The sequence below is a fragment of the Lates calcarifer genome, linkage group LG4 (genome assembly GCF_001640805.2).
Source record: "Lates calcarifer isolate ASB-BC8 linkage group LG4, TLL_Latcal_v3, whole genome shotgun sequence".
NCBI lineage: Eukaryota > Metazoa > Chordata > Actinopteri > Centropomidae > Lates > Lates calcarifer.
Window position 1 is genome coordinate 16245997 of NC_066836.1, and position 16365 is coordinate 16262361.

At 39.7% G+C, this 16365-nt stretch overlaps 1 protein-coding gene across 2 annotated transcripts in view; it reads right to left on the bottom strand.

The window, feature by feature from the left end:
- Nucleotides 1-435: 435 nt before the first annotated feature.
- Nucleotides 436-16365, bottom strand: part of pik3r2 (phosphoinositide-3-kinase, regulatory subunit 2 (beta)) — a 33803-nt gene continuing 17873 nt past the window's right edge. For both annotated transcript variants that reach the window (XM_018677065.2, XM_018677066.2), the window contains exons 3-16: nt 15315-15407; nt 13229-13303; nt 12754-12906; nt 11067-11277; nt 10807-10892; nt 10485-10587; nt 10103-10201; nt 9799-9979; nt 9497-9616; nt 9148-9290; nt 8851-9027; nt 8663-8734; nt 8338-8508; nt 436-7899 (exon numbers count right to left, since the gene is read on the bottom strand). In XM_018677065.2, coding sequence (XP_018532581.1) covers nt 7692-7899; nt 8338-8508; nt 8663-8734; nt 8851-9027; nt 9148-9290; nt 9497-9616; nt 9799-9979; nt 10103-10201; nt 10485-10587; nt 10807-10892; nt 11067-11277; nt 12754-12906; nt 13229-13303; nt 15315-15407 — 1892 coding nt within the window. In that variant the 3' untranslated portion in view covers nt 436-7691. The remainder of the gene's footprint in view (nt 7900-8337; nt 8509-8662; nt 8735-8850; nt 9028-9147; nt 9291-9496; nt 9617-9798; nt 9980-10102; nt 10202-10484; nt 10588-10806; nt 10893-11066; nt 11278-12753; nt 12907-13228; nt 13304-15314; nt 15408-16365) is intronic.

Below are 16365 nucleotides of genomic sequence, written 5' to 3' on the forward strand. Positions count from 1 at the left end.
ATATACAATACAAACAAAATGGGGACCCAATCCTAGAGACATTGTTCTGTAGTGGTCAAAAACTAGCTCCTTAGCGTACCTTTAATGTGGATTAACCCACCCCTAAACTGTTGAAGGGCAATGGAATAACACCTCTGTGTTTTTGTTTAAACCTCACAGAGGAATAAATAGTTTAGATTTTGAGAACCACCGTATGCATGATTGTTTTTTGACACAGTCATATATGGATCATTTTAAAGTTGTATAGATTTATGTTTTACTTTTTGCCCCTAAAGTGACAGTACACCTTTAAGTATGTGCTATAAACAAGGGATGTTATCATGTTCAAGTGGCAAAGTCAGCCAGACTATAACTAGGACACGAACATATGAGAGAGTGTGACAAGGTGATAATTAGCTTAAAATTATGAGGCAGAAAAACATCCAAGACAGCATATTTCATTTTATATATCTTTTATTGTCTTTTAAAATCATTGCATCAGCCTAAAGAAAGAACCGTACAGATGAAAGAGTACCTGTCTGAGGACAAACACATCTCTGAAGCAAGCTGTACACGAGAGAGGAAGAAAGAAGAAATGTCGCATCTGAATTAAGACAGACCAACGGAGGGAGGATAACACAAGAGAAGAGAACAAAGAATAACCATCTTTTCGTGCATAGGGGTTGGGCACACAAACAACCAATAGGCCTCTACTGGCTGAAACAACAGTGCTCCCTCTGAGTTCAATTGCACTTTGGTGTAGAGTAGCTTTATCGGACTGCCCCCTTCATTTCCATTCACTGTGTTTGAAAGAAAGAGTAGACCACATCATAATTAGCTGAGAACCATGGATCTGTTCCTGCTGTTGAGGCAGTGATACACTGGGCAACCTGTTGGGCAACATTATAGAGCAATGGGTGTTGTGACTGGGTTAAAAATATGGATATGTGACATAAATTGCTGCTGCTCTGTAACTTAATTGCCGAGTGGACCGCTGCCTGTCTTCTAACGTTCAGAGTTGGGTCTTGAATATGAACTACTGCACACCAGTGAAAAACATTCACATCAGATTTAATCAAACAAATGACAAACTCTCATTGACTGGATACAGGCAGAGAAGGGGGAAATGATAGTGCAGTTGCTAATGTCATCATATTTGAATGGAAATCACACTCAAGCTGAGACTATATTGGATACTTTTTGGTCTTATGAATTAGTTTACCAACCAATCGAGCAACTGATTCACCTTTTCATTTGAGTATTATTTGCTGTGTAGTGCAAAAATCAAGAACAGGATGCCTCTTGATAGTTATTCCTGAATTTTAGACTTTCTATATGTACTAAAATTATACACAAGCAAGTGGCAAGTTATTCACAACATGTGGGTGTCGCCCACTATAAATTCTTTGAACTGAGTGACCAGAGAGACACCAAAACTACCGCACTGTACATAATATAAACAGCAAAAGATGCAACAGCGTCTCAAGTTAGGATTACAGTCCTGCACATACAAGGCTCAGTGTAAGGTGAAGTAGTCAGCAGGTAGAGAATGACAAAGACTGATGAATGCCTACAGTTTGTATTATGGACAAATTAATTCTGTTGAACTATCTGGTGGAGTTATTATTTTGAAACTGAGGGAGCACTGTTCTCACAAGTAAAAATGAAAAAGAGAGGAACAGAAAAACAGAACAAGCATTCATAAACATTTTTCAAGTTTAAAATGACAGAGGAAAATAAAGAAATATAAATCAATCTATCACAGCCACTTTGAGGGACAGACAGATTGATTCTCAAACGCATATTTACTATTTGGTTAATTACATATTGTAAACATTTGTATTTTTTTTCTGTATGGAGGAAAAAATTCAAGCTAGCTTATTTTTTTCTTTATAGGCTCTGTAAGGTTATCATTAACAGATATAAACAAACAAACAAAAAATAACCAACACTTGGACAGACAAATCTATCAGCTTTTCTAAAAAGCCAAGTAAAAAAAAAACATATATGTATATAGATATATATAGATATACATATCTATATATATACTCAGGCACCATAAAAGAACACTTTCTAATGCCATCATTGTTCCATGTACAAAGATCTGCGTAAAGGAGTGATCATGAACCGTTGAATCATGTACCTTTTTCTCTGTCAGACTAAACAGGATCTACTTTTACTTCCCCTTCAGCGACTACAGAGATCAACCAAGGAAGAAAAGATACAGTGGTAAGATGGTTCACTTTTACAGCATCAGTGTCCAACCTGTGGTGGATCTCTGCGGCAGCTTCCAAGTGTATCTTTTGTGGTGCAACATTTTAACACTGCCTCTACTCACAAAAACAACCAGAATCTTCCATGTGACATAACAGATTCTCATGTTCAAGAAAAAAACCAAAACAAAAAAAAAAAACTCTTCTCTAATATTTAATAAATGCAAAGCAGCCAAGACTGCATTTAACATATATACGTAGCTCTGTAAATATTAACACATGTACATGAGCTTGCTTCATCCTCTGAACACACCTGATAATCATGCTTAATAGATTACATGTATGTCGATCGACTGTAACCACAAAGTTTGTTGCTGATCATGATGAAGCTCACTGCAGCTGATTAGTAAAAACGCTTGCGTTTCAATAACTGCTTGAGTACAAAGCAGCCGTGGAGCAAGTCTAAAGATCATGTTCACATCAAAGCCTCGTTCTGATTTGTTTCAAGCACAATCCAAATCAGCGTTACATAATCCAAAAATATAGATATCTAAGAATATATTTCAAAATATTTATTCTCTAGTATGCCTCTCATTCTTCAAACCTTAATAGACACCAAATATATGTGTTCCTTGTAGTCAGTGAAAGATGTGCTTTGCGTATGAGGCCATTTCAAGAAATATCATTTACAGTGTACCAAAGCTGATGAAAAAATATTTAATTCCTTGAATGATCACTTGTTGTATAGAAAAATGTTTTTCAAGAAGCTCTGACACAAATGCATAATATCTAAGAGATGAGCAGGATGAAAGCTTCGGGTTTAAGAGACCCGTTGAAGAAAAGTGGGACCAAAGTCTCACCTCTACATCAAAGCGCAATAAAGTCTTCATCTTCTGCCCGTTTCATGCCCGTCTCACTGCCTGACCAGGTTTCATTGCTACTGAAGTTGCATTGCTTCTAGCTATTAAACATCTGTGATTAACATGGCATATATGGCAGATGAAAGTGTTTTAAGTACACTGCAGAAATGTTCATCTTAACAAGTGACTGAGTATGTAGTAAGTTATTCAGTTTTACTTCTCTATTTTTCTTTAAGGAACTAGAAAAACAGAGCAAATCACTCAAATGGAGGCAGAACCATTCATGGTTCTGGTTCACAAACTTCTCAGAAACAAGTTGACCTGTTGTGGATTAAAGTGAAAGTTAAATTTCCCCAAACATATTTCTTTAATGGCTGATTTATCCAAATCTCCCTAAAACACCCCAGCAGAGATTTCACTTACTCCTAGTGGTATCTAGCCAAACATTTAGTTTCACTTCCATATGCTGTGGTTTTGAGATACTCAACCTCTGTCACCACCTCGTACAGTGCAATGGAGGTGGGAAAAAAAAAAAAACTTTCTTTGTGCTGGTAAAAGCATTAAGAAATCATATTACCAGTTGTTAAACAGTAATACTGCATGTCTTTCCAGCAACAATATTTTCATTACTCTGGATAATGCAGAGTTTTCTAAAGAAAACTGATGATGTCCTCAGTTGAAAAGAATTGATTTCTCAAAATCTAATACAACTAAAAGTATCTGTTATCCCTGGATACCACTCAGAGTAAGTGGAAAAAATGTCTAGGTAATTTGGATGAACCGACCGTTTAAGAAAATTAATGCTATTTGTCTTGTTAAGTTGGACAATTTTGCTGAGTGGACACAAAATTGCATAATGAGCCAGTGGCTCTCCTTAAAGTTGGTTTGAAAAGCAGAGTTTATACAGTCCACATAGTAAAACTAACTCTATCATGAAAACATTGCAATCAGTCAAAAGCATCAGAATTACATGACAGTTGTTTACCGCAAAACAACAAAAGCATATACTGTACACTGTATACTCCAATATCATAAAGAAAAATGTCAATCACTCCTGATATATACTGTATGGAAACTAAAACTAACAACTAAAAACACTATTACAACTGAGCTTCACCACTGTCTGTTAGTTTATGGTTGTTGGGCATTAGATACACTACTCTGAGTGTGTGGAACAGGAAAAAAAGTGCAGTCACAAAAGTGTTGGTCCAACAAACTGGATAATGGATGTGTCAGCAGTGGCGGATGACTCAACCAGAACATCTGTTCACAAAGGAACTGATTCTCAATACAAAAACACTGAGAAATGTTGCATGCATTAACTTGAGAGCTTATCAAATGAGCTTCAAACAACTGGGCTGGGCCACGGATGTGTACGGTTCACATTTCTATCTTCTGAGTTATATTCAAAAATATACCAAAAAAACAAACAAACAGAAAAAAAAACACCAAAGAAAGCTAGCTTGGGTGCATGGTGAGAGAGAGAGAGAGAGAGAGAGAGAGCACCAAGCTACTGTACAGCCTCCACCATAGAAAGAAGGAATATGTAACAATTAAAGATGTAACAACAAAGAGGCACAACTCAAATCTGTCACTCTATTATCTATAACACGCTCAGATTTGCTCTAACACAGACACAGACACACAAACACACAATCACACACACAACAACAACTATTTGCCAGATACCCTTAAGTTTTAGACAAATGGCAAATATGTGAACCATGGGGCACAGCATGTGGTGGTGGTGGCACCATCTTGTGGAGCAACGCTCCAATGATAACAAGGAGAAAACAAGCTCATCACAATGACTAAAGGCACTTCTAATCTGTCTCACTCACATGTTTTTATAGCCCTCTAATCAGAAGCACCGCTGTCACCTCTAGTTTAAATTCTTGGGATTTTCTGCTTGCCAAGAACTGTGCAAAGTACAGTACAATTGATTCGTCCTGACTGAAATCAAAACTTAAGTCTTGATTTAAACTTTTCATGTACGTGGGATTGGTCTGTTGTCTGAAAAATGTTGCGACCTGAAACCTGTGAGTCTGTCTAGAGATGAAACACAGCTTTAATATTAACTAATAATTGACTGTGATGACAAGAGGAGTAGGCGAATATCTCATTTAGGGACAAAACATCAGTTTCTATCCCTCAACAAAAATAAAAATAGATCCGAAATACCAAATGTGTAATGCTTAAAAGCAGTGCACTGTTTTTTAAAACTACTGCCAACAACTTTTTACTCTTCTATAACTCTCTATAAAAATACTTTTCTCTTTTTGGCAATCTGAGTCTATATGTGTAAGAAATTTGAGAGATTATTCATATTCATTCATTTCAAGAAATCAACTTCGTAAATCAATTTTTAAAGTGACATCAAGCGATGCCTCTTTTCATCGACCACACACTAACAACTGAATAACCCTGCCTTTACACAAATGAACTGTGCTTTGAACAGAGGTGGTACAATCTTCACCTCAAGCCAAATGAACATGAGGGAACGAGATTCACGGCCACAGCACAGAACAACAGAAGGGAACTGATCTGAGAACTGTAAATATAAAACTTATTATCCACATACGACTAATTGTGCATATTACTACAATGTTATAGTAATACTATATTCACCACACATCATACTTTATATGCACTACAAAAAGCACAATTATCAACCACTGGTGCCAAGTAAAAAAAAAAAAACTAAACTAAACAAAACACACACACAACCCAAACGAAGGACTCCATGCATACTGTACTAGATAATGTCTCAGACCACAGAGGCCATGCTAAATGGCAAAAGGACTGGTTCTTTTTTCTCTTTCTTGCTACATGAAAAGACATCCTTCATTTGGCTCACATTAGCTGGATACTGTGCATCCTTAAACAGAATCTAAGAGCATAGCAAATATTCCGAAAACATAAAGAAACACAGCGATGAAACTGTATAAAGTCACATACACTGACTGCATGTGTGTCTGAAATATACTGTACATGAGTTATATTACTGCTTTATCTTTTTTCTTTTGTACATCAAAGTTCTACAGCTCTGTGAGTCAAGCTTGTGATGAAATGAACAGTCAAGTGCGAGGGGGAGAAAGGAAGTACCGTGAGTAAATCTGCATCCAAAAAAAAAACAAAAAACAAAAAACCAACAATAAACATCTGCAAGGACATTGTACCACTAAAACAGTCTAATCTAAGTAGAGACGAAGCAAATACAGTACCGAAGATACAATAATCACATAGATTTGATGCTCTGCAAGTGTCTTTAGCATATAGAAACAAGACACGTAAGAGGAGCACTAACAGTTATGCCTTAAGTCAATGGCTACAGGTGCTACAGTATTAAAGAGGATGAAAAAAGAAGGAAGAAGTTTGAAACAAAGAGACGTTTGATGCAGGAGTCTTTCCACAATTTCCATTTAGAAGGAAACCTGAATCATGTGGAACTGCATTTATCAATGTACCTCTTCATCTAGTGTATTGTGATTAAAAAGTATTTCTATATTCACAATATACCAAATATCTACCATGCATTTCTATCCTGTAAAACAGCATCTGCTGTACGTTGTACCTCGTCAGTTCAGAAGGAGGCCCGCCGAGAGAGAGCAACGAGCCAAAGCAGTTGGAAATAAAGATCATTTCGTAAAAAATATACCTATATGTGTGTATTCTTTAAAGCTGTAGCTTTGTCTATGTCGACAGGCATTCGCTCCCTCCTTCCTTCTCTTCTTTCTTTCAACCTCGACGTGCCCTCTTGTTCTAGTGACACAGGCTTGTGGTCATTCAAAGCTATTACTATGGCACTTTAAGCAAGCTTTAAATTGAGTCAATCTTTTTTTTTTTTAAAACCCCCTAAAAATATCAACCCCAGCAATTTCTTCCCCCACCCCAGCCCCCAGGCTCCAGTGACTACGCCCTCCCCCGGTCCACGGTTTCTCAGCCGCCTTTAGGTGTGAAGCGAGCAGCCTGGTTTAGCCAAGCCAGTCCTTTTTAGTGGATGACAGCTCAGGCTTTTGTCTATGGAGAGTTTGCAGGCAGTCTGGGGATGACAGATCGGGCCTTTGTCTATGGACAGTCATCATGTGTTCAAGGCAAAAAAAAAAGTGCCCCCCGGTAAAATTTCCCATCATCCCATCCCATCTGGTCTCTCCTCTTCCTCTTCACGATCTTGAAAACCAATATTTTTGTGTGCTTATTTTGTTTTCCTTTAACACATTTAGTCTGTTTGTATCTCTCTGTGTTAAAGGTGTTTTCTTGTAAATTTCTCGCACTATTTTCATAACTGACACTGTACAGTCATGGCTGGCTAACGCGACACTCTCCTCAAGATAAAACTGGCTGCGTCAGCCAGGCTAACTGTACAGTGCTTAGTTACTGCTAGCAGTGTGCTTGATTTGAAGCCATGCCGTTAGCAAGGAGTGCTCTTTGCTGGACTGGGGTCAGGGTGGGAAATTAGCACCAGCCTCCAGCCAAAAAAATATGTATGAATTTTAAATTGTGGCTGCTGAGTCTATTTTACCCACCATTTAAAACACATGAAGAAGCACTGTTCAGATGTATACTTTTTCCCAATGCATTTGAGTGAAAATTTAGTTTCCGCCACCCTGGTTGGCATCCTACACTGCTGGTGGATAATTCATCTGGGGTGCTGGTTCTGGTTCTGAGAGCGGGCCAGGACTGGGTAGGCTAGATTTACATTCAGATGGTCGTTGTGTTGGACCAAGGAGACGTTTTTGTAGTGGAGCACCAGGTCTTTGAGGGACGAGTACAGGTTGTAGGGCTCAGCAAATCCATAACCTGTGGCCGTCTTATAGATGACGCAGTGCTTGGTGTCACCCTCCACACTGAAAAGAAGGAAGGGCATCAAATTTACAGAAGCTCTATATTGTCAGGAAGGAAAATGTCAAAATGTACAAGATATAACAGGTTAGACAGCTTAAGAGCTGCTGCTAGGTGAATTTGTCTGACAGAGGTTTCCCCTTGTTTCCAGTCTTTGCTGTAAAAAAGCTGGCTAAGCTAACTGGCTTTTGGCTGTAGCCTTACATTTACTGTATGGACATGAGAGTGGCATCAATCTTCTCATCTAAGTGTATATTTCACAAAATGTCTATTCTATACACTATTCCTGTCATGAAGACCTATATACAGTGTTCAGGGAGTTATTACATCGTCTACTTTTAGCCAATTGTCGATGTGAATAAAGAGATACATCACCATATCACAAACATCACTTTATGGGTGATTTTTTTCCCTTTAAAAAAAAAGAATAAACACAAACTTACACTACAGAACAGGCATAGGAGCCCTTCTGTGATTGACTCTCACGGATGAGGAAGGTACCGTCACATTTGCCTCTCAGCAGTTCCTCGGCCTGGGTGCGTTTGATGTCACCCACGTACCAGGTGCACTCATCATGGTGGGGTGAGCCCTCATCTTCCTCCAAAGAGTAGGAGCTGGAAATGCATAAATAATGAAGCAAACACTGAAGCGCATGTCACATCGTGAACAAAACACTGAGCTCTGACCACCCTCTAAATTACAGGTGGAGATACGACAGCAGCTGGTCATCACGACACAAGTCCCTGTTGCTTCATTTCAAACACTTACTCATCAGCATCGTTCTTTATGCCCAGCCATTCATTGATTTTCTTTTGCCTTGTCCCCTTCTGTGTCAGCCATCTGCAAAGCCAGAACACCTCAGACTTAATGCTGACTGACAGTTTTGAAACTCATGTTAGAGTTTGCGTGAGCATGTATTTTAAGCATGGAGTAAATGTTTAATTCATTCGCCTTACATCAAATACTGGTCTCTGATCTTGCGGAGCTGCATGAGATCCGGCTTGAGGCTGTTCATCTTCTTGTCGATCTCCCTGTTATCAGAGACCTGCTGTTTCAGGTCCTGCTCCAGCTTCCGCTTGCTGTCGTGGATCTCCTTCACACGAGACTTCAAACGCTCTGAGTTACTCTGGATCCTGATTAGAGAGAATGATAAAATTACGTCTCAAATGCGAAGCAAAGAAAATATGACAAAACGATTCCAATTAAACTAGGATCATTAATAATGCCTAAATAACACATAAACACAAATATACTTTTGAATCTCCTTTTCGTTGCCTTCGCGCTGGAACCGCTCCAAAGACTCTCTGCTGTAGCGCTCCTGGGTCTCACACTGCTCCTCAAAGATCTTGATGGTCTCATTAAAAGCCTCAATGGCTGTGCGCTTCATCTGTAGCTCCTGTGGAATAAAGGGAGAGAGACAAACTTTCTATTTGATGTTTTTTGTATTTCATTCAGTCTGAAGCTTTTGCTTATGTTAAAAATGTAGTTGAGATAGACATGTCAAACTTTATACTGCATACATCAATATTTTGAGTTTTTTACTGCGCAACACATTCCCTGTTTCTGAATGTGTTTGTGTGTCCGTGTGTGTTGAACTTGTACCTGTGAGGTGCGTGTGTACTCCTCGTACAGAGAGTCATACTCGCGGCTCTTCTCCTGATACTGCTCATGATAGACCTTCAGCTGCTCTCCCACCTCCTCTATACTGTTCTCCTTCACCAGCTGAGACGTGCAAAAACGTGCAGATTAAAGCAGAGTGTAACAATGAAACATAAATCAAGCAGACTGTGCCTGTTATTATTTATATATTTATGATGATACAAAGTTTGCAAAGTGAATTTAAGACTCATTAAAAAACAAACTACATACTACAAAAAAACTACATAATCTGCAGCATCACCAACCTGCTGGTATTTGGAGACGGGGTACAGGAGCTTGGTGTCCAGCTTGGCGTTGTACTGGGCCAGGGACTCATGGCGGTAGTGATTGATGAGCTCCACTACAGACAGGAAGGTAAGAGGCTCTGAGAAGCCATACCTCCCGTCTCTGTGGTAAATCTTAATGAGCTTGTTGTTCCCCCCTTTCCTGCAGGGGGAGACAGAAGCCAAATGAGAATACAAAGACATTTTAGCTGCACGTAGTCTGGAGATTGCATGACAGTGCTGAAGATGTACAGAAAGAAACTTCAAACCAGAACTGTTGCTTTACCTGAGGGTGAGAGTGTACTCGCCCTCCAGTTTACTCGAGGCATCTCGGACCAGGAAGGTACCGTCTGGAGTGTCTCGCAGCTTCTCATTCACTTCCTCTCTGCAAACACAGCAACATTTTTACTCCATTAACGCTAACTGTGATCAGCAATTCAACTACAAAATAATAACATCATATCTGCAATCATAAATAGATACGATAAGCACAATGAGTTCTGGAAGTTGTTGCATCTGTTGTGTACTGGAACTACTACTTCTTAATCCTAATCCTAACAAACTGAGGCCATTACACATGGTAATTGTTGACTGAAATGCTGCACTTCTATCATAGGCAGAAAATGTTTAATACTCCTTAACACTATCAGTTTACTTCCATATTTTACCTGGATATTTCTCCCCAGTACCACTCAGCATCGTTCAGCAGGCTGCTTGTTTCCGTCATGGCTGATGGTGTCATTTTTGACTTGACTGGCTTTGCAGGAAGAACTACAAAGAGACAGACACACAAACACGGAAACACACAGATCACTGTTAAAAGCGTTTATTCTAATGGAGTGAATTCGTCACTTAACATATAAACCTCCTGGAAACTGCTATAACGTACAAGTATAAATCTGTCTGTAATGAATAATAAAATATGTGTCCGTGTGTGCTGTAAGGCAAGATAAACATCATTCCCTGCAGGCTTAATAAAAAATAACGCACCTGGAGGAGTGAGGTCTTGCTCCATAGTTCTCTCTATCAACAACCTCTCCACCACAAGGGCAGGGAACTTCTCATCCAAAGACAACCTGCAATCAATAAATCAATCAATCAATCAGCAGCAGAAAGAGTTTAACATGACAATGGCTGACATTAGGACACAAACTACTTTTTACTACAGCAGTTGAATGTCCCACAGAACTGACTAATCCTTCATCATTTCACCTTCACTCACATTTCTGTATAGAACAAAAATTATTTACCAGGGGGTAGAGGGACCTGTCCGTATGAGCAGTGGCCCAAAGATCTTCCCCAGCGTGTGTGTGTCCAGGCCGTTGCTGGCCTGCACCTGGGTGACCTTGGCGAGGTGTGTGAGGAGGTACTGGAGGGTGAGATGGTGATGGAGAGGGACGGTGGTGGAGCTCTCGAGGACAAGGCTCACCTCTCTGTCATGGCTACCAGCTACTGCACCGTCTGGGAGAGTGGTGCAAAGAAACACAAACAGGATATATTTATAAACACTTTCAATTATACAATTTCATCATGAGAGTATTGGAGCAATGTCAGTGAAGCTGTGAAACAAAAATACTGACCCATACTTTGATTCTTCAACTAAGCTATAGTTTGGTATTTTTAAAGTAATTACAATGCATGGTCAGTGAAGTCAATGTCTGTTTCTGTAGATAGGTCTAGTATATATCTGAAATGAAATCATGGCACCCTTTGTGCAGAGGATAATCAGCTGAAGCATTTCTAACATGCCTCAGTGAGCTCATCCTCCACCGACACTGAACTCTATTCTCTTGACGCTGACATGCGACTGACCCTGATCGCCAGCATACAAGGCTCATTTTAGGCCTTGTGCAATAATTCTTTTACTTAAATTACAGTCATTGAAGCAGTGAAAGGGACCTTTCTGTTTACTAAAACAACATCAGTAGCACACAGCTCAATTTTGGGCTCATGCTGTTCTATCATACTGCACAAAACTCCCATCTTAACCGGTTATCTTTTTTCTGTTGAGTCCAAAAAATATTTTCTCAAAATAAGCAGAAATATACCAACAGGATGAGATTATTTCACCTTCTTCAACAAAGATCAACTTAATTCAAGAATTTTCCTAGAATTAAGAGTTATTTTGTTAATACTAGATGTCAAGTAGTCAGGAACTCCAAGAGATTTAAAATAATAAAACTTTAGTTGCTCTCTCAAAGAACCATACCATGGTTTACATGTTTAACCCCATTAACTACAAATGTGTGTGGGCTTGTACAATACATTTTTTCTTTTGTCCCAGGAAGCCACCAGTTTCAGTGAGCAGTTAAGACCAGAGAGATTTGAATCTAGATGGATAATCCGTCACAGAGAACATGTACATGTGGTCCGTCTTACTACTTTTCCCCTGCAAAAGCAACATTGTGGTCACATGGTAATCTAGTTGGAAGCAGAGGTTTTAAAAACAGTTCCTTACTGGTGTGTCCATGTTCTTGTGAAACACTCCAAAATCCAACTCCACGTTTGTTGATTTTCTAATAATATAGATTAATCATTTCAAGACTTAAAGGCAGCTGACTATTAACTGATATATGCTGGGACTTCTCACAAGCACCTCAACAAACTCGAACAGTGGGATGTTTTCAGAACAACTCCAGCTCTAAAATGCAATACGAGCAATTTAAAAAAAGATGGAAAATGTTATTTCAGATCTTCCTGAAAAGCCTCCTGGAACATAGCAAGTTAAAAATATAGTATGCTATAATGGTATGCTTTGGAAAATTGTCGTAATGTACAGATCCTGTGATGTGTATCAGCTACGACCTCTGCTAATAATCCATTAACGAGCCATTTCAGAAGGAGGTACAGAGATGACATCCACTCCTAGTTAGAAAAACAGGCGTTTATTCAATAGAAGTGTCATGTTAAAGCACTGACTGATGAGATGAGACCTACCTGCTGACTGTTGTAAGACCTGCTGCTGCAGTGTGACAGCAGTTTGAAGGTGAGGGTAGATAGAGGCAGGGATGACAGGTGACGGGAGGTCTCTCAGGTATTGCAGGACACACTCAGAGAGGTAACCCACATCTTTCTGACCCATGTCACTCTCTGCACCAAAAAGAGATATGAAGGCAGTTAGAGGTAATTTATGACAAGAGAAATCCAACCAAAATCAATTCACCAAAGATAAAGCTGGTAAGATGTTTTGTTAGGCTTCAAGGTAGTGAGTGAGTGAGCCATCTAAGCAAGCGTGCACAGAGAAAGTGAATTATTTTCCAGTTTTCAATAGGCAGGTGAGATATACGTATTGTTAGAAACATTAGAAATGTGAAGGCACAGGTGAAAAACAGCTCCAAAAACGCTCCAAAAACAATCCAAACATATCTATGAAATGTTGTGAAAAAAACAATTTAATATAAGACTAACTCACCAGAGGTCAGGCTGTACACTGGGCTGTCTGAACCTGAGGGGCTAGCTGTCCTGTACAATGTCTTGAAGTCCAGACCTGATAAAAACAGAAAAGGCATTTGAGTTAAGATTCGCAGAGCAGAAAAATAATCGCACAAAAAACACAGAGAACAGAGCAAAGTAGAAACAAGAGAAGCAAAATTCAAAATAGCAAATATTCATAAAATGAAATGCACATGTGAGCCCAACACTGCAGCCAGTACTCCACTCTGATGAAGTGGATGACTCTACGGGAACGTAATACAATAAAAATAGTCAACACTCAACGCAGACATTTCGTGACCAGCTGGACAATGTCAGTTTGTGAGCAACAACTTGTACATGATGAAGCACTTAAGATAAAATTATTGGAAACGCTCAACACAACATGTCAGCTCTGTGTTGTTTTCATTCCAGTTTCACATCCAATAACACAGAGAAGGTAATCAATCAATCAGGAGAGAGTTGGTCCTTCAGATGTTATTGTACAGGCAATATTTACAAGAGCAGAGCCAACCAAGTGTGTGTTAAGTGTTTTACTTTTGTTTGTTCTTTTCTGAAAAATGTGTGATTCATTTAATGACTCTGAATGCCAGAAAATTAAAACTCTGATCTCAAACCCTGCGTCATGAGATTCTTTTCAGCAGATTGTTTCATGAGACTTTACACATCCTGTCAAAAATGTCCTTGAAGAAAACATTTAATGGGGTAATGACTGACTACATTACTCATTTCCCAGGTTTCGGGAAAAAAAAAAAAAACTTTTAGAAACACTGGGTCTAGACAGCTTGCATCTAGAGGGCAGTTCCTCGAGACAAGCCAGTCTCTCAGGTAGCTGTGAAAACCACACCATATAGTGAGAGTGTGTGTGCATCCAACACTGGGAAATAATTCAATATTACTGCTACATTACAGTACTTACATTCAGAGACAGACCTTCTGTCGCCCCTCTACTAGAGAGTGATATTGAAATATTTGCTAGAAATAGAAGAGTTTTAGCGAATCTCTCTCAGATGAAAAACTGATGGATGAGAGGGATGGTCAGAGTATCTGCATGTAGCTCTGTCTGTATCATAATGTGCATACAGAGTGAGTAAACTAATTATTTTAGCAGTCCCAGAAATTTGCATCTAAAACATTTCAGAACTTCCTTCTATGACTTGTCTGTTCCTCCTCTCAACTGAGCCATGCACACTTTATTGGTGAAATCAATAACTACATGAAAAGACTAAAGCTGGGTCATAACTCAATACCACAAGCTAATTCTAAGCAGGATTTGAGCATGTAGTGTGTTCACAATAAAAAAAAAAAGTGACAAGTATTTACTGTGTACAAAGGAATAAGGACAGTGTTCCTAATATTCTGTACATTGAATGAGGCTGTCTATACAAGTGTGTGATGTGTGGGTATAATTAATCAGCAACCACTCTGATAATGCCAATTATTCTGTAGTTCCCGGTCCTCTTTCTCCTCCTTTTCTCTTTCTCTCATTGTAAACTGAATATCTTGTTGGTTGGTCATTTTATAATGGGCTCAGAAAAACTATGGTGGTTATTTTTATTTACATTTTTATATTAAACAATTAATTGATCCAGAGTATAATCTGCAGATTAATAATGAAAATAATCATTAGTTGAAGCCCTACATTCACTGTGTGTGTGTGAGAGAGAGAGAGAGAGAGAAAGTAAAAAGGAAGACAGAAAAAAAGAGGAAAAACTGTGAATGGAGTCCTACTGAGCACTATTTGTTAATAACATAGTGTGAATCAAACCCACTGTGCAGGACTGTCAATGAGAACTGATCTGAATCAAAACCACATTAAACCTTGACGTAAAAAATCTATATCAAGTCTCTAACCCACTGAGGAGGCCCTGAGAATGTGCATGAACTTGTGTGTACTCTTCTTGACTGGATTCACATGTCTCTATGTCTACACTTGTGCAAATGCTGGCATGAGAGCGAGAGGCAGATGGCGGGAGGGAGACAGTCGCACATAGACGGAAAGACGGGGAGGCGGACAGACAGTCAGCGAGACTGACGAATCCGATGGCTGGTTGACATGAACATACCTCTCTTCTCTATGGCTTGGATGAGGCTGACGAGGGTTGGGGGAGCCGTCTCTGGTGGTGTGAACTGCTCGCTCAGGTCCAGCACAGAAACAGCTGAAACAACAACACAAATCACTGTTACACTTCTGGCACAAAGCCTCCGAAAGACCACGGGGGTCCTGCAGCACTGACAAGAGTACAGTTAACTAGGAGCAGTTGGAGATACAGAGTGTCTAATGTTGTGAATCTGTGAAAAACACTATAAAATACGATAAGGAGTTTAGTATCCATTTCACAAGAAGCACACCTGTTTTGCAAAAAGCACTGGAGAATTTAGTTTCATTTGTGTGCAGAGAAGTTAAATATAAAAGCTCCTATAATGACTAGAGAAAACCTGAAGCTTACGATGCATGTCACTGTGCTGGTTTGTAGTCTGGAAGTCTAGCTGATGAGACAAATGATAATAAAACCAGAACAATTTAGTAAGAATGTACAAAAGAATGAAAGAGGCTTTATTCAGAGGAGGGGAAATAAAAAAGGCCACCAAAAAAACGGGCTGGTGATGGTGAGCAAAAACTTTATCTACTTTACAACTCCCCATAGACTAAATAAAACATCTTTTCAGTCCGAAAGAAAGAGAAAAGGAGAAAGCAAGAGGGAAAAAAAGAGATCCCATTTCCCTACCTCCCTTGCCCCCCTGCCCCCTTTTCCCCCCTTTTCTTTTCTCCCCTCTCGCTTTCTCTCCTCCCCTCCATTCCGTCCTGCTCGGTGTTTCGCCTTAGCTCTTTGCGTGAGTGGAGCACAATAAAGGATTTAATCAAAACTCCTGAACAAGCAAAAGCCCTGTGGCAGTGCGCCAGGCCCGGCCCGACCAGGACAGGCAAGCAGGCAGACAGGCAGGCAGCGCCTCCTATTCGGCCCCTAGAGCAGGCCTGTGAGCTAGCAGGGTGGGGGTGTTGAGGAGGGGTGGGGGGGGTGTAATGCTGGGAGCAGGGAGGGCCTGGCCTGGCCGGGGCTTGGCAGCAGGCTCCTGTTCCTGGCACAGCTCGGCTAAACCGCTGCTGATTATTAA